We start from the raw sequence: 26,775 nt of genomic DNA, 5'->3' as shown, positions 1-26,775 counted from the left end.
CTTCTCCCACTGCCGGCTACTGGGCTTCCTCTCACAACCGCATTTGGAAGTGAGTGGATACGTCAAGCAGATGACTCACTGCCAAACTTAACATGATTCATCATCATGGTAATGTCTTGATGACCCTAAACACATTTCAACTTGATAGGCCATTGTGGAGTAGATTTACAAAGGATTTAAAATGGACATGTAAAATCTGATTTCCTGATATGTCAATAATAAGAGCCATCTCTTAACCAATCCATTAGCTTTTCTCAAACGAAGAGGTGTACTATGGGCCCACATACATTTTGACTAATAGTTCATGAGAAGTTCCAAAGATTTCCCCTAAATTCCAAGATGGAGGAAAATCTATCCTGATGGTCCTTGAGGCAAATTTGTTCAGCATGAGGAAAGATGCCTACTTAGAAAGTTTCAAGTCTCTAGGTCAAACGGGGCAGCGGCTATGAGGGTTTATATGAGACTGCCTATAACAGTGCCGCCTAAAGGCCAATCAGTGCCATTATTTTTGGACCAATTTATTCATGACCTCTAGTTCCTGTGTGCCAAATTAGAGTGATTTGGCCATGTCAAGAAAATAACAAATCTAAGAATAACCGGTTTCATCATAACATAATTCAAGGTGAACAACAAATTATAGCGCAAACATTTATGTAATGACAAACGTAGAATTGTTGGTTTAACAAACAGGCCTCTTGATAGTAACAAACGAGTACCATCACTGCAATATCCCATTTCAGAAACCTCAGCATAAAGCCTGGTTAGGCTACTGTACAGCATCTCCATAATGTTTCTTACTTGACCAGTGTTCTACAGGCAATGCAGATAGGAAACCACCAAATGCTAACAAGCTGACCAGTCTGCATCTTCTAAGGGCTTGTGTAAATAGATCGCGGACTGCTTTCATCCAAGCAGTAATGAAGCCGTCTCTTACTGTGGCCCCGACTGTTTGGCTAATAAATGGTAAGGGGGAGGTGAAACTGCTGGCTTTACCTCCTCCTACACCCTCTTCATTTTGATTCATTTCTCCTACGCTCCTTTTCTGCATTTTCTCCTAGCCATTCCAATTCCATCTCCCCCCCCCCCCCCTTCTATCGAAAGCCAGGACTGCTTCAGGCTCCCTCTCCCCCTCCCCCTCCCACTCCCCTCCCGCTGTCCTCTCTCAGTAGCACACACATTGCAGTCTCGCTCTCGATCACACACACAGGCTCGCTGCAGCGAAATCCACAAATCACAGACTAGTGCAGCACAGGACGGCAGGGGAAAAGAACGTCAAAACAAGCCATTGATTGAGTTGTGGAAAAGCGCGTCGACCACAGAGGTGAACCATGCAATCGTTATAGGTCGTTGACATCTATGGTTGAGAGCCTTCTACTTCTACAGCGCCGCTCCTTTCCCTGGGCATGTCTGAAGGACTAACACAAAACAGGCAGCCTGACGGAAGGAACCAGGGAGTGAGAAGGCATCATTAACCTTCCCACACAGTGGGGAAACTGAACTGCCCATTTAGGAGGAGAAAGGGGGTTAGAGAGGAGGGGGGGTTTGGACGTTTGAGAGGGCGAAAGGCTGTTCAACACGGAGATAACACAGGCTTGGGGATGTTCTAGAGCCTCGCTGCTTCTGCAAAGGACAGCGAGAGGAAGAGGGGTCTGAATACCAATAACTACAGAGTAAACTGAAGAGACTGGATACCGTCCTGGGAGAAGACTGAAGACTGCAATTAGCGAATAGATAAGAGACAGAGGAGGATAAATGCTGTGAAGCAGAATGAAATGTTTCACACATTTCAAATCTGTTGTTGATCTAGAAAACATAAGCTTGTTGTCTCTGAAAACCTCCGGGCTCATGCTTGAAAAACTCAATCGGATTATTTCGATTCACGCTCCAGTTATCAGAACGAATCAATGGATGTGGCATCCTGAACAGCATAAGCAGCAAAACTTCTGTAAGTTAAGATTAATTTGTTTTCACAGTAAAACAGACCCCTGTGTTTATCATAAGGAGATCGCATCTAACTCGCAATCTGTTCAGACTGTAATGCACATTGTGCGGGAAATTCATTATCGGTGCCCATGTCCCTCTGCTAATCCTTGCACATCATTCAGAGGAGGTATATCATGGACTGACCTAGCAACAGCTCCACATTGGGCCTTAGAACAGCCCATAGTCAGGAGTTATTCACACAATAATCCCCGGGTTCTCATGCCTTACTGCTTAAACAGAGAAACTGACAGGCATCAAATTTCTCATAGGTATGTTGATTTGGGAGCTGAGCTCAAGTCAAGGTGAATATGGATAGGTGGACAGAGGGACAGTGACGTGACACAGAAAAGGTGTAATAGGTCCATTTAGTCATCAATCATGGAGTCAGGAGAGGAAAACATAGCAAAACCAACAGTATAACAAGGCTTTAAAGCAAATTGAAAAGACTGTCAAGTTATAGCCAGCAGATTGTTTTTCTTTAAAACAACGCTATGTAAAAATGGGGCCCTAGGGATTCTGCTTGGGAGAACAGGGTATTCACACTCACCTCTACAAGCCACCTACTGTAGGGGACAAACCAATCCCGTGCACGCCTCAGTCACTGAGTCAAACCCTCAGACAAAAAGGTGTGGGACATAACGTCATGCTCATTAGGCTAATTCGATGGTGAATTAACCCCGTTACCATGCATCCCTCTCCCCCCTCAGACATACAGGTTTAAGGGGAAGCCCCATAAACAGATTTCTGGTAATCCAGTCAAGGGCTTTTTATCAAAGCATAAAATATTACTGCACACACCTTAACCCCACCTTACACCATTTGTCGGTAAGGCGTCTATGTAGATCATTACGCCATGCATGGCACGCGTAGAGACAAACAGTCTACCACAAATAGGTATTTATAGGTTGCATCCATTATTTCCCTTGTGGGTCCTTCATCTCACCCTCTTACTCTTCCTCAAACACATGCACTAACTGTGAGCGTGACAGCGGAAGACGCCTGCCTTGCATAAGGCTCAAACGAGCACAAATTGAATCATTCTCAACCTGGCGAAATGCAGCCGCCGAGGAAAAGCACAACACTGTCACATTAATCACAATCATCAGCCTTGTGATGTAACTCAGACAATTCAAGCGACTAGGCTTCCATTCAAAGTCCATTTGCACATAATGACCTGGAGAGTCAGTCGCACCACAAACCACTATTCAACTTCACTTAGGGCCTGCCTTTCCTGGTCAGGTTTTCAACCCTATTATGCCATCTCATTAGATGGGTGTTAATGTTCACACTTAAGACACACACACACACACACACACACACACACACACACACACACACACACAACGACGTCACACAACGACATCACATACAGTAATGCATCAGGTTAATGGGGCAATCCCTCGTGACAACACAGTAGGCAGTGTGGGGGGTGAGAACAAACAAAAAGGACACTTGGCCCCAGGAACATTGTGATTCAGTAGACATGGCCACATCCCAGAACCACTGAACAGTGTCTTGTCTGGGAAAACATCCCAGGCTTGGAAGGTTCATATTCAATCTGGCCTCATATCTCACTGAAATTACACTTGCAAAACACACACATAGGCCTACACAAAACATAGCAGCTGAACCATACCAACACAGATTATAAAAGGTGGTGTTGACCACCATGTTTGTGGATTGTCAATATCTAAAACTCTGAATACCATCTGCACAATCCAATACCTCTAATGCACTGTTAGATCTAAACGCCACTGGATCAATAAAAACAACAATGAACCAGAGGGATCTAACAATGTCCCATTTCTACTTCCACAGGTGAATAACCAGCACAACAATGCCTAAATCCAACTCACAAATACTACACCCATACCTGGCGCCACACCACTCAAAATACTATTGGAAGCCTTCAAAGCAAAGCTCCTCTCTAAAAGGGGTCCACCCAGACAGAACAGTACCCCCTCCTAAACTCAAGCCAAAGGTGACCAAACCTTCCCTGAGACCCCCTGCCTGTCCTCTGACCCCACAGACAGTAGTCTGGCTGGCCGTGGTGACTGGTTCCTGTGTCTTCCCTGCGCTACTTGGCCCAGGCGTGTCTGCTGGAGAGACCTGGGGCATGGTCTCCATCTGTCCCTTCCACTGTGTGTGTCGAAATCTCTCAGAGTCTCTGAGCACGCTTTGCGTCAACAAGGGCCTGCTGTTCGTCCCTCCTGACATTGACCGGCGCACCGTGGAGCTCCGTCTGGCAGATAACTTCATCCTGGAGGTGGGCAGGGTGGACTTTGCCAACATGTCAGGCCTGGTAGAACTGACTCTGTCCAGGAACACCATCCACACCCTGCGGCCCCTGTCCTTTGCTGACCTGGAGAGCCTGCGCTCACTCCACCTGGACACCAACCGGCTGACCATAGTGGGGCCAAGAGACCTGTCCGGCCTGACCAACCTACAGCACCTCATCATCAACAACAACCAGCTGACCGACGTCTCCGCCGAGGCCTTCGATGACTTCCTGCAGACGCTGGAGGATCTGGACTTGTCCTACAACAACCTGAGGAAGGTCCCCTGGGAGGCCATCCAGAACATGGCCAGCCTGCACACCCTCAACCTGGACCACAACCTCATAGACCAGATTGCTGAGGGCTCCTTCGGCGAACTCTACAAGCTGGCCCGCCTGGATATGACATCCAACCGGCTGCAGACGCTGCCCCCCGACCCCTTGTTCTCCCGCTCCCAGACGGGCGTGGTCAGCCCCACGCCCTACAGCGCTGTCATCAGCCTGAGCTTCGGGGGGAACCCCCTGCACTGTAACTGTGAGCTGCTGTGGCTGAGGCGGCTGATCCGCGGCGACGACATGGAGACGTGTGCCACCCCCGTCCACCTGGCTGGGCGCTACTTTTGGTCCATCCCAGAGGAGGAGTTCACCTGTGAGCCTCCGCTCATCACACGCCACTCCAACAAGCTGTGGGTGCTGGAGGGCCAGAGGGCCACGCTGAGGTGCCGTGCCATTGGTGACCCTGAGCCCATCATTCACTGGATCTCCCCTGACGACCGCATCGTGGCCAACTCCAGTCGTGTGTACTCCTACTACAATGGCACCCTGGACGTGCTTGTGACGCGGGCGCGTGACGACGGTGCTTACACCTGCATCGCCATCAACGCTGCCGGGGAGGCTACAGCCCTGATAGACCTCAAGATCATCCCCCTCCCTCACCGCGGCAACAACACTGTGCCCCTCACCAACCCTCGTGGAGACCCAGGCTCCTCAGACATTTCCAGTGGGAGAACAGGAGGGTCTGGAAGGAACGGGAAGGGTGGTGGTGGTGGTGGTTCGGTAAAGAACGCCACAGGAGAGGGGGAGAGCGGAGAGAGGGGGGATGGAGAAGCCAGTACCAGTGAGCGTTTGGTGGGGGTCCTGGGGGTGACCGCCACCTCTGCCCAGGTGCGCTGGGTCCTGGGCCGGGCCACTGGGCCGTACCTGGTGTGGATGTACCAGATCCAGTACAACTGCACTGCAGATGATGCCCTGGTGTACAGGTAAGCTCCTCTCAGTAACAAAGCAAATTGTGCACAACCTGAGAGCCAGTTCCCAATTGGCCAAGCACGAATAGATCTTCAATGAGGCTAGATGCAAAAAACAAAACAAAAAAAAAAAACACTAAAAAAACAAAAACACCCCTTTGTTCTCCTCTATTGTAACACTGTCATGTTCTAAAACGCCCCTGTGGTTCTACATTTACCAGAGTTCTCGGTGTTCTTGAGTCACAGGGACCAGGGGTGATGAACATGACACACCATCCCTGACACATGAAACAAAGGAGAGCAGTCATAGTGGACTGTAAAAGAAGTATGAAAGAGGGCAAGGTATTTATAGAGGGAACGGAAGGGAGATGGGGCAGTGGAAGGAGAGAGCCTGAAGACTCGGGGGAAAAGGAGGATGAACTCCTTATAAGAGCGCAAGCTGCAGATCTGAGGACAGTGTCACATCCCATTCCGCTGACTGAAATGGAGATAAATAGGGAGATGGGGGGTTTGGGTCGAGGGAACACTGAACCCACTCACTTCAGTTTGTGGAAGTAGGGAGAGGTAGCTAAATAGAGATGCAGTGTTTTATATAAAATACTGAAAGATTCTCAAGGACTTGTTGGGACATCGTGTCGACAAACACACTGACACGCGCACACACACTGACGCGCACACACACACACGGAATGCTGTCAGAAGGAAAATGAAAAACAGGAAGAAAGCCTCCCAATCCGTCATTTCCAGCTCTCGCTCTCGCACTCTCCGTTTGCCGCTTTTTTCTAGGGAACTGCATCTCCAGCCTGTCATGTTCATGGAATAAGTCATCAGGAAACAGGTCGTTTTGTTCAATCTAACACACTCCTTGCACGAGAATCTGTGTATGACCACGGACAATGGAGGGGAGAGAAAGAAAAATGAAAATAAGAGCAGATAAATTGGAGCCTTATAACGAGGTGCTGCGCAGACAGACTGAAGCGACGGTTAAGGCCAGTCTCATATACCCCTTTAGCAAGTAGCCAGGATGATTTAACTCTTCATCCTTCTCCCCTGATGGATATCGGACATGTTCTCAAAGAGGACAAATGGGAATTGCCGCTGTAATCGTTTGGCGGCTCATAACTCCCCTGACGTCTCAAAAAGGACAGGTGAACTGCTTGTTAAGCCTACCTGAGATCAAAGTTAAAGTATGCAAATACACCGTTTCGGTGCCGAGAACATGCCAAGGCATATGTCGTCTTCATTGCTAAATAAAAGAGGGATGACAGCAAACATTAAGTTTTACCTTCCGCCGGGACTGCGTCCCTAATTGGTTTGAACAGCACATCCCTGTGAGAGGTTTTCAATAGAGCTTACAATTCAAAAGTTATTCACAGAATATAAACCCATGGGGATAATAGCTTGCGCATTTGGAGTTAATGTTTCGAGTAAAGCCCATCTTTCCAATTTCCATTACAATGTCTGAATGTACACAAGTAAACGCATTAAAGTGATTTGTAACCCAAAGCTAGAGATAATTTGAGGATAGTGTGGAGGAACGGAGGTAGAGCCAGGGCTCAAGGAATGTTATCTGCCAGCCAGGTGAGATTGAAAGTAGGGAGACGGGCGCGGTGGTAATTGGGGTGTGAGTATGTGTCATCACCTTGGTCTTGACTAGCTTGACATTGCTTGGCATGACACGTTTCTGAGGGGGGGGGGGGGGGTTTGGGAAATAGACTCCGGTAAAGTCGGCCTCCTGTTACCCTGAATATCCTTCATAGTCTCCATTACCCTTCTCCCTCTACAGCAGAGTATTATTGATTAAGGCCATTTACACAACAAAGGAGCAGATCAGACGCCTCCCTCCCTCTAGCTGGCTGCACATTATCATCATTAGCGCTTAGGCGTTGTACTGTAGATTATTGCATTTCATTCGATTTATCTCCCTCTCCTAGCCGCTTTCAGATATCCTCTTTCTCTGCTCAGCAAATGGCTCAATGTCCTTTTCTCTTGTACGCCCCCACCCTTCCCTGTCTGCTAGAATTCTGCCGCCTACAAGCAGCTCTTTCCTGCTGAAGAACCTGGTGTCTGGAGCAGACTACAGCCTGTGTGTCCTGGCCATCTTTGACGATGGGGTGTCCACCCTGGCCACCACCAAGGTCCTAGGCTGCACCCAGTTCAGCACCAAGGAGGACTTCCCAGAGTGCCGATCCCTGCAGGCCCACTTCCTGGGCGGCACGCTGACGGTCATGGTGGGGGGGGTCATCGTGGTAACACTGCTGGTGTTTACCGTGGCGATGATGGTAAGGCACCGTGTCTGTGGAGACTGTCGAGACGAGGGCCACTACCCTGCCCATCACCATGACGACTTCCTTCCCTCCAAGGAAGGAGTGGATGTTTACGCTCAGACCAACGGAAATGGGAGCGTGATGATGGTGGCTCTGCCCAACAACATTCTTGGCCAACAGGCTAAGCCGCTGCCGTTGAAAACCAAACCCCAAGCCAAGAACAAGCCTGGGAAACTGCCCAAGCCAAAGCTTGACTCAGATCAGCTCAGTGGGGAGGGAAAGGGTGAGAAGCCAGGCCTGGAGGTGGTCGTGAGGGGGAAAGGATTCCCCCCTTTCACCCTTGAGAGTGAGAGAGTGACACTGTACTACTCCCCTGCCAACACCTCCCAGACCTTACCCCATCCCCGAGCTCACAAGGCCCCGAAACACTCAGGCAAGCTCAAGCTGCGCCGCTCTGAGGAGAAGGAGAGAGACTTGGACAAAATGGTGGGCTCCATATGCAGCCTAGACTCTGAGGCCCAGGGGGAGGAGTTGGAGCGCGTGAAGGACTCGAGGAGGGGAGATCGCCCGTCACTAGGGCCGACACGCAGCTGCTCCTTTGACGTGGGCGAGATCACCACGACAACCTGCTACGGATATGCAAAGCGACTGAGTGTGATATGGACCAGGAGGAGCCAGTCGGTGCAGGGCATGCTGGTCCAGTGTGCCTCAACAGCCAGTTCAGCGAGCAGCACAGGGAGCGACCACCCCCCGCCTGCCCTCACACATGGCTACCTGCACACCAACAACACCTCTAAGTCCAGTGAGGCTGACAACATCGGAGACCTGGAAGAGAGTGTTTTATAGGGTGAAGAGGACAGAGGTACAAACAGGAACAAAACAAAAAGACCAAAGGGATAAATTGACAGTGGACAGGTGGATGTAAAAGCCATTTGGCTTAAAAAGGACGAGAAACTATCAAAGCACACAGTGCATTGCACAGGGAACATAGCACATGGTGAAGGAGGTAATGCCACGTATGGTGTGGACAGATGGGAGTGACAACTATTGTGAGAAAAAAAAAAAAAAAAAAAAGGTATAATGTTGTCTGCTTGTCTAAAGCTGTGAGATATCGACGACCCAAACGCATGGGGATTACAACCGGAGACTTGTTTCAACAAGATAAATTAAACCATTAATGAATTACTACAGTAAATAAATCAACCACCACTCAACAGCAGCGTCTCGACTTTGAATGCCAAACCGCTGAGTAAATCAGGCCTCTCAAACTGGTACATGAGACAACTGTGATAATCAGATGCCAGTCAATTATCATGTGTTTGTTTGCAAAGAGCAGGAAGCAGCCTATCTGCAAACACAGAGGTGTTTGTTTAGCTGAGAGAGGGAGCAAGAGAGATGGGGAGAATAAGGGGGTAGAGACACTGGCTGGGGGGGGGGGGGGGGGGGGGGGGGAGCTCGGAGATAACGCCGTCGACAGGGAGTTGGTTCATGCTACGTCTATCGATGCCATCTGTCATGTACTTCTCTGTAGTACACGTTCATAGCCGCAAAAGCCCCGTCGAGCTCAATTAGCATGAGCTGTGTGATTGAGTGGCCGATACACACATTCACACATAAGTGAGACGACAAGGAGATAGTGTGAGAGAAGTGCGTGCATCCGTTTCCTATTTTCTTGCCAGTGGCAAACTGCTGACCTGTTTCAGCCAATTAAAAAAAAAATGCTGATTGGAGAATTCTTCACAAAACACAATGTGAACTCTGCCTAGCGGTGCTGCAACTACTGACCCGCGGTTCTACAACCAACCATTGTTCACATCGGAGAGCCCAGATATGTCATGTACTGCTGACAAGTCCAGTTAATATCTGGGCCCATATACACAAAGCCTCTCAGAGTAGGAGTGTTGATCTAGGATCAGTTTGGCCTTCTAGCTCATAATAAATACGATTATATGGACAGCTGGGTACCTGATCCTAGATCAGCACTTGTAATCTGAGACACTTTGTGGACAACGGGCCCAGATTGGCAGATCTTGGTGGTTATTTTAGAAACGACTATAACACATCTTCCCAGTTAACAGGACCAGCTTGGGTAAAGCTACAGTGTTCTAAGCTGTAGATACAATTGTGCAGTTAAGTTCAGGAGGAGTTCAACATCTCGGAAGTAGCTCAGACATCTCCAATACGCTGGATAAGAAAGTAAAGCAGTTATTTTAAGTAGTCATTACGATCCAAGTCATTTTCATTACGATCGAAGCCGTTTTCTGCCCCAGCATATAAAACCCTACCTGTGAGCATAGCCGCGGGAAGTAAGGGTGCTGAAACCCCCCCCCAAAAAAATATAATCTGAATGAAAAAATATATATACATTTAGTGCACCGGGGACTTCACTAATCCTGTATTAGTCGACCGATATAGCCCTCTGTAGTGCGGGGAACCTTTATTTTTTTCATCCAAAGAAATCGTTCCCCCCCCCCCCCACCAGATTCAGTCAAGCTAGTTTAATTCCAACGTTTGTAAACCATGCAAATAAAACACTATGGCTTCAACACGGTAAAAAATATGACTTTGATATAACTGATGGTCAGTCCTTGAACGCCTGGTTCTTTTTGTCATCACAACTGTACCTGCAGCACAAACAGGCTTCAGAGTGTCCATGTCTGGACACCTACGCCGCCCTACCTTGACGAACTAAACACTTTTCTCACGCTTTGAGCATTACGACTGAGCTGCCGAGGACGACGTGCTGAGCTGCGGGACGATGTTAAGGGTAACGGCATTTTTTTCATCGACGGACAAAAAGTTCTAATCTGCCCCCCCCCCCCAACGTCTTCCCGAGGCTTTGCCTGTGAGACAGCCAGACGGAAAACGATTTTAAGTGACAGCGTTGACTTTTTCCATCTCAGATGTGGAGCCAAGGTGTTTTCTATTCGCAACTGGAGACTTGAGCAGAAAAACATGGTAATTCAACAGGACAGACCAGCATTCTAACTCTCCCATTTGAATTTAAAATATATACTCCCCGTCACACTGAAGCACCTCTACCCCAGCCACACCCTATGATCAGAGGAGACGAGTGTGTGGGTGGATGTCTGTTTGCGAGAGAAAGTGGATGGGAGACTGACACTCATTCCACATAAAACCACCAATATGAATTTCAAAATCTTAAAAGAAGCACCTTCATCCACAAAAATCAGTCTCTATTTGATTTGATTTTAAAAAATAAAATAAAAAACATTTGGACAAGCTAGGCTTCGTCACAATATATAGACAGAACTCGAACAGTATTCTGGACGTTTTGTGGTTGGTTCCTTGAGGGAATCACAACCCTCCTAAAAGGAAATGCTGTGGAAATCAGCACCAGATGCAAATTGGGAAATTAATGTAGCCGTACAATTCAGTACAATTCTATTTGTGTGCGAGAGACAAATGTGCGAGACAGGTACAGAGGGAGGGAGAGAGAGGGAGAGAGAGAGAGAGAGAGAGCGCGAGGGGGAGAGAGAATGAGCGTTGGAGGGCTTGAGTATTATTCATGCAAATGACTCATGTACATGCATGTTTAAGTGGTCAGTAACAGACTGCTGCATACATCATTAAAATCCTTGTTTATCTGCTAGCCTGGTCCTACAAATGTCTCATCACTAAACTGCATAGAGAGACTGTTTGGGGAGGAACAGTGAGGGGTATGATGACAATAAGTGTCACAGCTGTGAAATCCTTAGATCCTTATTGAATGCCCCTAATTCACAATCCCGCTTTGAAGCAGAGTGCGGCAACGATTTCAAATCCCATAGACTAAAAAAACAACATAATAATAAAAATCACGTATGTTCACCTGAGCGAGGTAAGAAATGAAGGGATAATTTGTCTCGAGCCTTGCCTGCACACAACATCTTCCTCTCCTCTTTAAGCAGCCTCCCACTCATCTCAATTTCACACAACTCCTCTCCCCATCTCGCCACCCCCTGCTTCAGTACGCTATATCTCCCTCTAACACCAGTCACACCTCTGGGAACCATTTAGCGCAGATTAGGGCTGCAAAGTCCCTTGTAAAACCACTCTTCCAGCGCTACACAGTGTTTAGTATGGACCACGAGCCACATCTTCGGGTTCTATTTGTAAAGGAACATAGTAGTTACACAAGCTGGCAATAACCTGTGCTCCCATCTCTTGTTCAAGACCCTGGTCTTCGCTCTCATCCGTGTGTGTGTGTGTGTGTGTGTGTGTGTGTGTGTGTGTGTGTGTGTGTGTGTGTACACACCGTACATCCATAACTGAGGGGAGGGCAAGAGAGGGAGGGCGGGGAGGAGGTAGGAGAAAGGGGGACACAATAGATAAAACTGATGGTAGGCACAGGAATCCTCGAGTAGGACCCAAGAGAGTCATTTTCCAGAGCACGAAAGGCACGGTTTCTATCTGCAGATGAGAGAGGGGTCAAAAAACTCAATTTAAAGCCAATTTATAGTCCAGCTGCAAAGTGAGACAGAGCTACATGTAATGGACATTGGGTTGGTACTGTTGGTTCGTCTTCCCAAGGGGCATCGGCATCCCTACAGTATAACTCAAAGCTATTAGCACAACAGAACAGTGGACATGAGCACCGGAATACCTGGAGATCTTGCTGAAGCACAACTTCGGAGAGTCAGAGTCTGTTCCTACGCCCAGCAAAGACATTGTGAGATTTACTTTTTGACAGGATTTCAACATGTTTACGGATTTTTCCCCCCCATTTCTTTTCTCGCACCATCAAATCATGGGGGATTTGGTAAAACATGCCACCTGCGCTGCCTAGGGCTAGGGTAGTATCACAGTTTGACCGTTTTTCCTGACAACATGTTGCGCTTATAAATATGGGCAGATGTTGGCAGCAAGTCCTCTGCTTCCTAACACCTAATGGTGCTGGTGAGGAAATGACTTGGCTCTTATTTGAACAGGTAATTAAATCTCTGGTGGTGTCGGTGCTAAATAAATGAATAAAAAAGAGGCACTGCTGCGGCCTGATGGGATTTGAGTGGCCTTCCGCCACTGGGAGGAACAGCATGAGAGATGGCGAGATGGGAAAGGAGAGATGCATGATAGCGGGGGGGGGGGGGGGCAGAGTTTAGCTTACGCAGCGAGGGAAGTTAATCACACACGCAAAGAAATGGAGGGAGGGAATTGGGCAACAGACATGGTTTGAACTTGTTCACCCGTCCTGAAGTGAAAGTCCCAGTTAGCACGTGACAGTTGGCTTGTTAGTGCCCTTGTGGAGCAGAGAGGGGATGATCTGGAGCAGCTTTAATGTCTTTTGATATTTTGGAGCGCTGCCTTTGCAAATCCTCATGCCAACAAAACACCTTCGAGGCAGAGGAGAGCATAAACTTGGGGAAAGCGAGGGGTAGGGAGAGGCTGAGAGGGGTTGAAGATAGGGGAAATAGCAGAGCAATGAAATATCACAACTCCAGGGCAGAAGTCTGTCACACTGCATCAGCATAGGTCAAAAAGAGGAGGGGAGTAGGGACACAACTTCGGGATGGGGAAACTAGACAAGCTGAAACAGAACAGGGACAATCAAGAGAAGGGATTACACCGCTGGAGGCGGAGGTTTGAAGAGGCTGGGGGAGGGGGGGGGTCGGACACGGTCAGGAGACCGGAGTTCCACCACTGATCAACGTTGGAGAGTTGCCCCGCTGCATGCCCTTCAAAAGCTCAGCTGTGCCAGGGTGCAGCTGCTGCCTCTAACCCTCGCTCAAATCACACACACTTTCCCCAATCAAAGGTTTCATTTAGAGCCATGGAAAGCTAAGGCTGGCAGTACACGAATCTCCTCTCACATATCCGGCAAAAATACATCCAGACAGCCATTAATGCCTTTTCATACTGTGCTTTCATGTGAACATGTTGTTATTGACACTAGTATCGAATAAACAAAGAAATCCCACTGATCTGTATCTCTGATTCTCTACTTTACAATTCCAAACCAAAGCCCTCTTCGATACATAGTTGAAAGTAGACTCCTCCTGCCTGAATGTTTCTAATATGCTAGCCTTTCATCCTCTGTCACATGCTTACACATGAGCCATCCCATCCCCTGTATAATTAGCTTCTACTTCCCCTTGCTACTAAATAATTGGCCACTTAAAATGGTGCCATTTAAAAGATGCGCTTCTTGCAAGAAAACAAATCTAGGTTGTGGAGAAAATGTTTCATCGTTGACTTTATCTGTGGCCCGTGGATTGGATTAGATGGAACTAGGAAGAGCGAAAGAACAGAGCTCCCTTGACCTTGCAGTGCAGTAGCGTAGTGATTAAAATGCCTTTGATCAGAACCAGATTCATAAATCAAGGCATAGATGACCTGACTGGCCTTAATGGCCCGTAATGGCCTCAACACAGTTCACTTCTCCCTGCTCACTTAGCCTTCTGACATCCTTTTCATGGAGCTCCTGCTTTCCACGACTCTCCTCTCCAGAGTTGCCACTTTCAGCACTTTTCACTATGTAGCTTTTCCCTTACTAAGGATCTCCTGTCAAAAGCATCCCTGACCATAACACAGTAATGACACGTGCAGACAGTTTCAGGTGAGGGTAAAACGGGGTACTTTCAAAAGATGCAATTTCGGGTTCTATGACAAGTTGCAAATTCTTGATGACTGGATACATTTCGATTTGAAGCCATCCACCTCATACATCACACGGCTTTACTACTTGAGTAGAGCAGTTGGGAGAATGAAAAAAGGCTAATGTGGACACACGACGTGCTGTGGGTAATGACCCTACCTTGACCCCGCGGACACGGAACTCTGCCAGCGCCCGGTTCATCTTGGCAGCGGCGGCAGGCAGGTCATTCCCGCTGGCGATGACTTTGACCAGGAGGGAGTCGTAGTGGGGGGAGATGACGGCCCCCTGGAACGCAGAGGCACTGTCCAGACGGATGCCCATGCCCTCTCCAGTCCGGAACACCTGAAGAACGGGGACAGGATAATTACAGGGTATGCAGGCAGCAATGCAACAGATAGGACAGGCGACAGGAAAAGAGCAACCCTGTTGATACGCAGTACGTGCCAAGTACATGCACATTTACAAATGTGGCAATTCATATCCTTTGATAACACTCAACCTTTTTCCAAGTTTCATGCTCGTCAATTCACTCAATTAGTCAGTGGTAGTCTCAGCTGTAGCTCTGCGATATGTTTAAATTAGCTGATATCCTTTAAACAAGCTGCATTTCATGGGCCAATTAAAAGTCTAAGACTTTGGATTATTATTTTTTTTTTATTCATCAAAAAGAAGCTCACAGAATGTCAGTCAAGTTAACATTCCAAATGAAAAAGGTTTGATTGAAAATACACAAAAAAAAAGAGAGGACGTTCCTAAAGTCTTGGGCTAGGCTCTGTGCAATATCAGAACAGACCAAGGATAAAAAAGCTAGCCTTCCAAACAGCAGATATTGCCCTTAAATGGGTGACACATAGTGTTGGCACTGAACCACTGAATTATTCAAGCTTGGTAATACCGTGCTGTGCTGATATCTTTATTGGTTGAAAATGGCATACTGAAAATGCAACTGAAAAATCGTGTTTAGCTCCATAAGAGTCACCCCCTCATCCTCCAAGCTCCCATCCCTCTGCCTTCGTGTGCCTCCCAGCGTAGGGATTAAAGCACTGTTAACCTCATTCTCACTGTGTGAGAGGCACTGCAGGGAGGACCCTTACACAAATCAGAACAATTGCAGCCAAACAGCCTCCCAACACAATTAAACATGTCCACCTGCGTTGCCAGCGTTGGAGCCCCAGCCCTCGTGTTGTGAGGAGGACTGGGAGAGATGATGTGTTCCGCGGTGTGCTGCTCACACCCTTGGCGCTGCTGTGTATCTTGGAGCGCTCACATTTCAATTCTCTCAATTAGATATGAATAGGATATCGCAATCTTAGCCGAATAATGTTTTTTAGTACAAATTTGCACTTCGGGATAGATTGTATGCCAGTGGTTTTAATATATAGAAAAGTAACCAAATGAGCAAGTTAGAACTACGATTGTGTTTGATTGTTTTCCAAACAGTAGGCTAATTGAAGAATAGAGAATTTTCTGATAAACGTCATTACCACTGTTTATTAACTGAAATATACCCGGAGGGATGAAGCCCACAGCAACACAGCAATGGACAATGTCAGAAAAAACAACAACATTCAGTATTTATGGCAGAAAGAGGAGATCACCTCATGGCTCCAAGGTAACACTGGTTGATGTCCAATCACGCTGCCACAGCACAGTGACTAAAACCTTTCGGGCCAGACTCAGTGTGTATGTCCTGCATCTCTCGCTCTCTGTCTGGGAGAATAAACTGATCCGAGGTTTAATGCGCTCTGGTCATGGAGCACATGCGGCATCATGGGAGGGAGGTTTGAGGGGGTCTAAACGTGCTCGTTTCAGTCAGGATGCTTGTGCGACGCTTCAACCTCTGTCGTCAAGGCAACAGGACAACTTAAGATGGCGGCCTGCCAATCCAGCTCCCCCCCCCCCCCCCCCCCACCATCGTTAGACACAGCAACCCTCCGTTCAAAAGTAGGTCACAACACCTACACTAATTCACACAGCCTAAAACCTCGTTGACAAGCACGTACCCGTACCACGCTGCAGCCTCTAACACCACACCCTCTAGGACCCATCCAACCCGACCAAAAAAAAACAACAACTGTCAGTCCAACAAAGGCTTCACACCACCTGTGTTTAGCATCTCCCCTCCTTCACTGCCTCCCTCACTTAGAGATGACTTCGAAAGTGTTGTCAGTTTGACAAGTTGAACAGAAGGTTTGCCCAAGCTTACCCAGCTGTGTAGAGCACATCTACAACAGAGGCAGGGTCCTCCGGAGGAACGCGGTATACTTGTTCAGCATGTCTACATGTCGACCTGGCCAACGTCACACAGGAGTGGAATAAGATCAGCTGCACTACGAAGCCCAATATGACCAGACAACTGTCTTTACGGTCAAGCTAGGGGGAACAAGTTTTTTGCTGATAGACATTTCTGCTTTTTAATTATTCTTTAAAAAAAATAATAATAATATTAATGTAAATATATTAAACTTCTGCCTGAGAATGTGTATGTCCAGTGCGGCTAGTTGAACTGCTGATACAATGTGGACACTTATCAAATCTCTCACACAGGGTGTCCTTTTGGCCGGCTTTTGACAAAAATAATCATTAAAAGTTGATAAATAAAATTAACGCCGGCCAACTGTCTGGGAGAATATTGTTTTATCAAATAGCATGAATAATGTTTTTTTATTAGCCCTTTCAATGATGAAAATACATTTGACTGGTCACGCTTATCGGTTTATGGGTTCATTTGCACCATTTAGTGCAAATGTAACTTGGGTGTGCATTTTCGTTAGGCCTAAATAAGACTCATAACGACTATCACACACTCACAGCATACAGACAACAGAGCCTGGTTTAAGCTGAAAATCTGTCAGCCAGAGCAAAAGCTGCTGCTACTGCTCCTGTTGCTGCTGGAGTGAAACATGCTTTCAGAAGCCAAGTCATCACGCAACAATTCTAAATGAAATCTCGTGTTTAAAAAAAAACGATAATTTAAATGAGCTTATACTCTTATTTCTCAACTGGTAATCGAAGCGCACTTCCCATTCAAATTGCGTGCAACGGCAGGCAGGCTTCCGCGCATCACACCACTTTGCAATGAGTTGGCATTTTGAAAACATATAGGCCTACTTAAATTGCTAGACACCTGCACATTTTACTCCATATTATGTAACATGTTAACCTGGCTCCAAAGTAGCCAAAACACAACCAAATGTGGAGGCAATTCTTTTATAAAGACCTCCATTGCTGTGCCTATAAAACGTGAAGAAATAATAGTTGATCAATATTTTAAAAAGCTAGACATTCTGATCTGTTGCATCAGCCACATCTTTTCATGCATCCTCGGCCTACTGGTTGTATGAATTTGGGATCTACTGTCCAACAACTGTCCCAGAGTCTGTTTGGAATAAGCTGACCAACAGAATAGATTCATGCTAGTGCTAGTGCTAGGGATTTTGCTGTTGATTACTCGTCTTGTGGGCTGAGAAACAATTGTAGTAATGTGGAATGTTTTAACATCTTCGAAATGCGCATCAGAATTCGGTAAGAAGGACGCCATAATCCAAACGTGATTGCTGTCATTCAGAGCACCGTGGGGTGGACGCTCAAATCCGGTTTCGCACCCGGTGCACATGGGTCAGGTACATTTCTCAAAATGTCTGGTAAATGAAAATGCTGCCAGTCAAATGTCCGGGGCCACATTTTCCTATCGGAAAGCCTATCGGAAAGCCTATCGGAAAGCCTGCTCTCCCACCACGCACTTTAACGGATCCAACAAATCCCAGTGACATTGCAGCAATGCACCACAGCTGCGGTCAGGCAATTAAGACATCAGGAAAAGGACTCTCCTGCCCCGTCCTGCTCAGAGACACACAGAGACACAAAGACCTATTCACTCCATGGACACCCCTTATGAGACTTGTAACCTACATGGCAGTTGAAAGTGACATTATTAATAATTCAAGGTTTAGGCAGGAAAGAAACCGCAGACAGCAGCTCTCTAGATGCTGCAAAAACATACACAACCTGACATTCCCCAGTTGGAGACAACAAGTAGACAGAACAAATGCACACACACACACACACACACACACACACACACACACACACACACAGGAAGACTAATGAGTCTGGGATGCGCGCCTGGGAGACTAGCGCAGTATCAAATATGAGCCATTAATTAGATTGGATCTCAGAGGAAACATGGTGGCGAAGCAGGGAGAGGAAGGCGGTTAGGAACCATTGATCCCTGGAACACGCAGCAGTACGGGGTCAGGGGTCATCCAGAAACACTGCAAATATGACACACAATCACATTAGGCTGGACATTAGAGACACTCAGAGGTGGTGTAGTGCTGTGGTTTGGGGGTCAGGGTTGTGGATGGGGGCAAGGTTAGGGGGAGGCAACGCGTAGGAGAGACTCATCAAGAGCCAACAAGCACTGTTCGGAGAGGGGAATAAGGGAGATCAGGATAGAAGACAAATTGAACAGGAGAGAGAAGGACAGAAACAGCAGAAGGGATTACACCATGAAGAGACGAGAGCGCAAAACAATTGTCTGAAAACAAACCAAGGTGGGAAGAGAGAAAGGCGGAGTGGGATGGAATTGAATTGCATGAGAAAAGAAAATGTCAAGCAGAGGGAGAAGTGTGCAGTGAGGGAAACCTAAAAATAAAAAAATAAAACTTGTTTAAAACTAAAAATGCATCAGAGAGGAGGAAGATGGTGAAAGAGGGAGAGAGCGAAGGAGGTGGAGGTGAAAAAAAAGGAAAGAGGGAAATGAAGTGAGAGTGGACGGAGATAAGGGAAGAAAACCAAATTATTTCAGGAGACCAAAACAAAATTGAAAATTAGAAAACGCAAACCGGAGTAGACAAGGATAGGGGGAGGGATGAATAATGGAAACCACCCGAAAATGGGGAGAACGTGGGTAAACAGAGGATGAAAAGAGGAGACTTTTATTACCTATAAAATACAGTGGTGCAGAGGCACATTTTTCATGAGGAATAGAATGTCCATCATAATTACAGTGAATTGGTTTCTATTAGGCGTAGGACAAGGGGCGAGGGGGGGGGGGGGGGGGGGCTGCGCAATGACATTCATTTCAAACTATCAGCAAATGGGACATTTTCAATTTCATTTGGGGCAGCAGGGACAGATTTAGTTTCTGAGAGGTTATTTTACAGGGTCTGCAACAGATGGGGCTCTCCATCGATGAACAACATTGGTACGAGTGCCTGTCTGAATAGGGAAGCCTATACAGGCTTAATATGTACTACAGTACCTCATAAGAAACAGAAAAGGGTACTACTCTACAGCGGGTTCTAAATTCAAAGGAAATATGAACCAGGGTATTACATTGGACAGGTCTGTTAAACATGCTTTTAAAATCAAGCTAGTCTGGTTTGTTCATGTTAACACATCACAACGCAAAAAATGAAATACTTAGTAGTGATGAAGGACAACACAGAATAGTAAACCGACATCAAGTAGAATAATAAATAAAAATGCTAGAGTGTGAAAGAATGGAAGGTAAACATGGGAGATCTTGGTAAGCGTCAGCCCCAGCAAGAGACTGAAAAGAGGCAAGCGTGAAGAGGCATGAATTGAGTGGATTCAGGAATTTAGTGGGTTCAGGAATTCAGTGGGTGAGTGTAAGGCATTATTTCAAACCCTTACATTTCATTCCATTGGCCATGAACCGCAAGTCAATGGATGAAGAAGAAGTGAACTCAAATCAGTATAGAAGAGAGTGAACGGCTCTTTAAAATGAGCTATAATAAAAAACTTTATAATCACAGGAGGCTGCTGATGGGAGGACGGCTCATAATAAATGTCTGGAACAGAGCGAATGGAACGGCATCAAACACATGGAAACCATGTGTTTGATGTATTTGACACCATTCCATATATTTCCGCTCCAACCGTTACCAAGAGCCCGTCCTCCCCAATTAAAGGTGCCCTCAACCTCCAGTGCTATAAATACAAATTATTCAACCCCCCCCCCCCCCTCCCCTTCAGCTTTCATTAACACTGTATAAATGTAGTCGTGGACTGATTCAATTCCTCCTCCCCCTACCTTCCAACCTACACCACGATAGTCCTTGCACGCACTGGGTTGGAAGGCCACAAATGGCAACTGAGAAAGCAGGGACAAGAAACATCCATCTCCTCGCTCAGTGACAGTATCAATATTGCAGTAGAAACAGCCAAACAAACTTGGAGGACATGCCTTTTTCAAATCCATAAATGTTCAAATACATCCATTTCAAATCTCACCCCAATGCAGTAGTTTGAGGTCAGCTGTTCCCACATTTCTGAGTGGGGAACAACAGAGGCAGTAGAACAATAGAGAGACGGACTGTACAACGGGATAGGTGAAACCCCTCTGGGAATATTGAACGTGGCTGAGATTTGCAGTCCAGAGCTGCCTTCTCTATCTAATGCCAGGTCGCCATGTCATTAAAGCCAGCATGGCTATACTTTGGTTACAGGTGAGATTGCCCAACTAACCACAGGGAAGAGAAACGCTGAGCAAGATTCAAGTGTTTGAAATGGCTTATTTTCCTCGTTTGACCAATTTTTTTGGGGGGGGGGGGTGGTGACTAGTTACTTGAGCACAGAAAATATACTCACTTTGTGAACCTTTAAAAGAACAATTCTGCTATTCCAAGAATTTGATGAGGTAGTCATTTGAAAAGTTAAAAACCTGTCTGTGGACAAGGATTGTCTGGGGGTCATTCAGGGGTCATTTCTGAATTTAAAAATATGAATATAATTTGTCTGCCTGTATAAGTTAGTCTGAGCAGGACTCATCAGAACCGATATAGAATGGTTCCCTGGAAACTGCCCTGCTCAGTACAGTTGCTCAAGTATTCATCCCCCTAATGGATAAAGAGAACAGGACAGGTACTAATACATATTTAGCAGTGGAGGGAGCTGGGGACGTCTCACTGTGCTGAGAGTGGGGTGTGGCTGGGATGGGACGCAGTCCTAAATGAACTGCATACGTAAAACATGCATCTAAATGAATACATGAAGCATATGAATCATCCTAGTCTAGTCAGTCCACAATACAATACATGAAAGTAGTAGTATTCTTTATTCCACAGTGGGTCACTTCATGTGGAAGCTAGTCTGCAGACCATGCCATTTTCTGGCACAAAAACCTAGGAGAACAATAACCAGACTACCCAATAAGACAGATCACACCGCCAGAGAGCCTAGAAAGCTAGCCACCACAAACATCCTTTGCCTGTTTATAGGATGCCTGCAAGTTCTCCTGTTCCCTGCTCGGAATTCACAAGTATGTGTTCCATTTCACGTCGTCTCGCCTTGGGAATATCCGGGCACTTTCACAAATGATAGTTTTGTTAACATGGGGGCAACACAGAGCTTAATACAGAATACTAATGTAATCTTCAGCTTTGCCTTTATTCCCTGGGCCATCTGAAAACCACATAAAAACAAAATGGCACCACTGGTTCAAAGATTTGCCGTTAGAGCTGTGAAAGCCAACAAATAACAAAACATGGAAGTCTTCATGGACCAATTCAGCAAAACTCCTACTCAACGTGTACAACCTTGACTTTTGTTTAGCATTCTCAGATGCAAGCCCGACTGAATTCAAAATGTCTTAATGATATTGGCCATGCCCTTGGGAATACCTGCACGAAGAGTCGAATATGCATGGAGTTTAGATAATGGCTAATCGGATATATAAAGGTAGTTTATTGGTGCCACCCGGCACCTCTCCAGTAGAATGGGAATCGCCCATTCCAAACAATCTGGAATGTCTCAGCTCAACATTCATCATGCTACGGTTGTTGTTCAGGACCATAATGATGAGGATGATGGCAACGACAGCGCAGTGATCACAATAACGACGCTGGTCAATTTCTTGGCACACTGATACTGAACATTTCCTTGACAGACTGCTTAAAGTAGGCAGAGGTAATTCTGTTGTTTTCATGTGCAGTTCTCATTTACCACCTGCCCAGTTAGTGAACAGAATACAAAAACATATCGACTGATGTCAAAACAATTCAAAGGAACCGTTGACAAGCTAACAAAGTAAACTGATCCAATGCCAGTGATTACCTATTGAACCGATGACAAGCTAACAAAGTAAACTGATCCAATGCCAGTGATTACCTATTGAACCGATGACAAGTATTAACGCTTCTTTTCCCTACCTACTAAATTACGGTGCTCCTACTCGCCCTGCATATCTGAATCCCATCCATTAGGAGTTGCGTCCTCATTCATCATTGTGTCTTCAAATTAGCTTCTGAAGAAACACGGGAGGAGAAAGTCCGGAGCTAAACCTGCGCCCCTCCCTCTTCCCCAGTCTTTACTAGATGTCACATTCACACGTTGCTTACAAGTGAGGGGGGGGGGGGGGGGGGGGGGTCATTATTTTTTTTGCACAAACATTCTCCTTCTCTTGTAATGTCTGGGAAAGCAGAGAAGAATAAAAAAATAAGTTGACACTTGTCATTCAGACAAACCCGGAGGAGAGAGGAGGGGGGGGAAGGAAAGAGAACCCATCTGTAGTGTGTACCTCATCTACTATCCTGTCCCTGGACAACACCGAAACATTCCTTCTGCATTTCACCCTTCTGGCTCCACTCTACACCTATTTACTCACATCCATAATGCATCAAGTTGTCAATATTGATGCTCTACCCATCACCTGCTGCATCTCTCATGGACAATAACAACGGACGCATTACATCGCCTTTCAATTAGAGGTAAGGAAAAAGACCGACACAGAGACAGAGACCGTTCCAAATCCCACAGGGTGCGTTGAGAAAAAGTAGAAAACTTTCATAACTTCAAAGACTATGACTTTTGATACATCCTTAACTCTCAGAACTGTGGAATGAGAACTTAGTATCAATTTCTCAGCACCTTGATGCAGAACTTGTTTACACAGACTGCCTGTACTGGGTACTTGATGTCATAGTCCTCTGTAGCTCAGTTGGTAGAGCCTTGGGCGTGCAACACCAAGAGTGGGTTCGATTCCCCGGAGCACCCATACTTAAAATGTATGCACGCATGTCTAAGTTGCTTTGGATAAAAGTGTCTGCTAAATGGCATAATATTATTATTATTATTTTATTTTTTTAAATATGTATTATGGAGAATTGCCTTCTCATGGAAGGAAAAACCATCAAGCGTTCCCAATTTTCTGAGGAAAGAGCTAAGAATTTGCAAATCGTCTCAGGAATTAAGGGCACGTGGTTATCAAATACCAAAAGACAGTTTTGGAGCGGTATTTCCGTATCTTCCTTTAAGCTTGGCAATTTACTGGATATATGTGCTCAGATAGATCCCTGAGGGCAGTCCGAGCAGATCTGAGGCTGAACTCTTAATGCATTAGGAAAAAACCCAGCTCCTTAATGTGAATCAGAGAGACCAGGTAGACGACCAGACTAGACAGACAATCTACAGCTGGAACAGACAGGGATTTTGGGCTGATTCAAGGCCTACATGTCAAACAACCGGGAGATATCAATATTTGTTCCATTATTTATTTCAAAACGCAACTCATCCCCAACAATCATTCAGACCAGAGGGCTCCTGTGGGAACAGGGTCGGTACGCCAACTCTACAGCATTAACTAAATAAACACTCAACTACAGAACCCTAAATGGACATGCACAAGTAGAGCTAGGAGGGTTATTTCCTGGGAAATAGTTCTGTCAGGGCTCATGGGTCAGAAAACCTTCTGGCCCTACATGGAGGGAGAGACTGCGCCTCATTATAACTGAGTGGCAGTCTGCAGGGAGGGGCTGTTGCTTACCTCAAGTCGTCCAGTGTCAGGCTGGAAGCCACGGGCAGGGTCCTCTGTGGTCACCCGGCATTGGATGGCGAAGCCATTGATCCGGATCTTATCCTGCTTCAGGCCCAGCTCTGGCAGGCTACGCCCCTCACACACGTGCAGCTGAGCATGAACCAGGTCCACACTGACAGGAAGAGGTCGGGGAGAGTAGAAAGAGAGAATTTTACTGTCTGAATTGACAAGGAAAACACAAGAAAATGCGCTCGGTTTTGCATAAAGTTCCCACTCTGGTATGTCTACAGGAGTTACCAGTTCAGAATCTTTTTTTATCTTGATACCCATGACAAACTTCAGATACCTTGTGTGAAATTCCCCTACACGATACACAAGCAGTGTGGTGACATTCACAACTGATGTGAAGATGAGAGTTCACAAAGCAATATCTATTCCCATTTTAAAATGTGATGTTAGGTTGATGACACGCCTTCAGTGCACTTGAAAAATAGACCTGAGAGATGGGGAGGGAAAAGGGGGGGGCGGGGGGCGGGGACTTCAGTTCAGAGGGGAACAGAGCGCATAAAAGGTATTCAGGGTAAGGAAAGATAACTGACACTTTGCTCCACTGTGACCACAGCCAACAATCCAGAAGGAGCTGGAACTGGTTTCTGTTCAGTCACGGATGGAGAGGAATTTAAATCTGATGCGTCACGATACTATGAGAGCAAAAAACTAAAAACCCTATTGCTGTTAAAGTTAACAGAAGTATCTGTCCATTTAGCAATTCTAATTATGAAAAAGGTTGGTAGAAAATCTATGTAATGGTAATTCAAACTCAAAGCTCCACGCCACATGAAGGAATGTTTTTGTAATGGCTCGTAGGCAAATCTCAACAAATCCAAGTCAATGATATCACTTTTGTCTACCGCTCACTGAATGACTAAAATATACGTGTGCATGTCTGTGCCTCGAGGCTGAGGGAACACTTTTTCTTACCAATAAAAGGAAGGGACAGAGATGTTCTTTAAGGAACAAAGTGTCTGGGCAGGAGTTTTTTGTTGCATCAATGGATTGAAACATTTTGGCTGGTGGTGACAAGTACTTGATGAAGAGTCACACACAAAGGCAAAATGTTTTGCGATGAAACACAGAATCTCAGGCCATGGAGTAGGTTGGACGCTGCTTATGTTTGAGAGACGGAATATCGTCTAAACTGACAGAAACAATTGCAGAAACAACTGGGCAGGCCGAGAATAAGCGACTGTGTAGCTTGAAAACCGACATTCATTTCATACTTCCTTCCCTTAATGTATACCATTACTTCTCCACCGTCTCCCGCTCGGCAGACGACTTTGTCAACCACTTCGGGGAAAAAAAAAAAGGTTGACGACATGCGTTCCTCATTCACTCTCAGCCTACTGAGCCCATAACAAAAACGACCTACTCCTTGACCTCTTTCGATTGTTAACGGTCGATCCAAAACAGGATTGCTCGCCACCAAACAATACATTTGATGTTGAAAATGCACTTTGAAAAATATGTTTAAAGGGCTTTTCTACAAGTAAGGTCAAACGGAAGTGTTCATTGTAAGAAAATTGCATGTAATTGTGAAATTCTATCATTTAGTGGGTGGAACATTACATATTTGATATAATAGCTGACATTCTTGTAGCCGTGTTCACGTTCTCTATAGTGCGCTTTAAACGTGTGTGCCCAGTCAAGAATTTAAATTTTAAGAAGATATTTACTACTACATGAAATTAAAAGTAAGTGGCTGCATTTCAAACTTGATTAACAGAAAACAAAGATATCAAGAGGCACAGGATCATCTGGTGAAAATCACTGGGGGGGGGGGGGGACAGCTTCTGCCTCTTATTTTAATTCTTGACTTGTTTTGTCATTTGGTATTTACACGGACTTAGACAGTGTTACCAAGGTCTCAGTAAGACATAATGACAAATCGAGGCAGTAATCCCTTCCAACTGAAGCAACGGGTCGTTTTGTCATATTGGATTAACCCAACTGTTCTCCCCACTTTCTCTACCTCCAAGACAATTAGTCGTAAATAAACAAAGAAGGGCCCTTCACACCTAGGTGCGAAACCATGTGATCTCACAGGAATAGAAAAGCGCTCCCCCTCTCTCAATTAAATACAAAGAGGCTTTATTGCCATGGGGAACATGTTTACATTGCCAAAGCAAGTGAAATAAACTAAACAAAAGTGAGAAACAAAAAAAAAAACAAGAAATGTAGAATTTGACAGTAAATATTGCGCTCAAAAAAGGTTTCAAAAAGAGACATCAAGTGTTATATTATCAGCTATATACAGTGTTTAAGCAATATGCAAATAGTTGTAGTATGACTAGTAGGAGAAGAAATAAATAAGTTGAATTTACAAATGTTTGTTTGTACTCCACTGGATGCCCTTTTCTCATGGCAACGGGCCACACATCTTGATGCTGTGATTGCACTGTTGGAGTACAGATTGAAATATACATATTCATGTTAGCAGACAGAGCTTACTGATTACTTAACATCTTCAAAGCATGTGTATGTAGATAGATCAATACAGTTGAAGTATTAGTATTTAGTAGCAATGCCTTTAAATAGCTTAACTTGGGTCAAACGTTTCGGGTAGCCTTCCA

The 26,775-nt window shown here is 45.9% G+C and overlaps 2 protein-coding genes across 4 annotated transcripts in view; one reads left to right on the top strand and one right to left on the bottom strand.

Moving 5' to 3' along the window:
- LOC110533971 (pyruvate carboxylase, mitochondrial) overlaps positions 1-26,775 on the bottom strand; it is a 95,961-nt gene that overhangs the window by 32,526 nt on the left and 36,660 nt on the right. For all 3 annotated transcript variants that reach the window (XM_036990382.1, XM_036990383.1, XM_036990381.1), the window contains 2 exons: positions 24,155-24,317; positions 14,524-14,706 (listed from right to left, as the gene is read on the bottom strand). In XM_036990382.1, the coding sequence (XP_036846277.1) occupies positions 14,524-14,706; positions 24,155-24,317 (346 nt within the window). The remainder of the gene's footprint in view (positions 1-14,523; positions 14,707-24,154; positions 24,318-26,775) is intronic.
- Positions 1,166-8,880, top strand: LOC110533972 (leucine-rich repeat and fibronectin type-III domain-containing protein 4). The gene is made up of 3 exons (XM_021618568.2): positions 1,166-1,945; positions 3,802-5,517; positions 7,523-8,880. The coding sequence occupies exons 2-3, from the start codon at positions 3,821-3,823 to the stop codon at positions 8,613-8,615; spliced, it is 2,790 nt and encodes a 929-aa protein (XP_021474243.2). The 5' UTR covers positions 1,166-1,945; positions 3,802-3,820; the 3' UTR covers positions 8,616-8,880.

This window comes from Oncorhynchus mykiss, chromosome 10, assembly GCF_013265735.2.
Source record: "Oncorhynchus mykiss isolate Arlee chromosome 10, USDA_OmykA_1.1, whole genome shotgun sequence".
Classification (NCBI taxonomy): domain Eukaryota; kingdom Metazoa; phylum Chordata; class Actinopteri; order Salmoniformes; family Salmonidae; genus Oncorhynchus; species Oncorhynchus mykiss.
The sequence above is the reverse complement of the archived record's forward strand: the minus strand, read 5'-3'. Positions and strand labels throughout refer to the sequence as shown.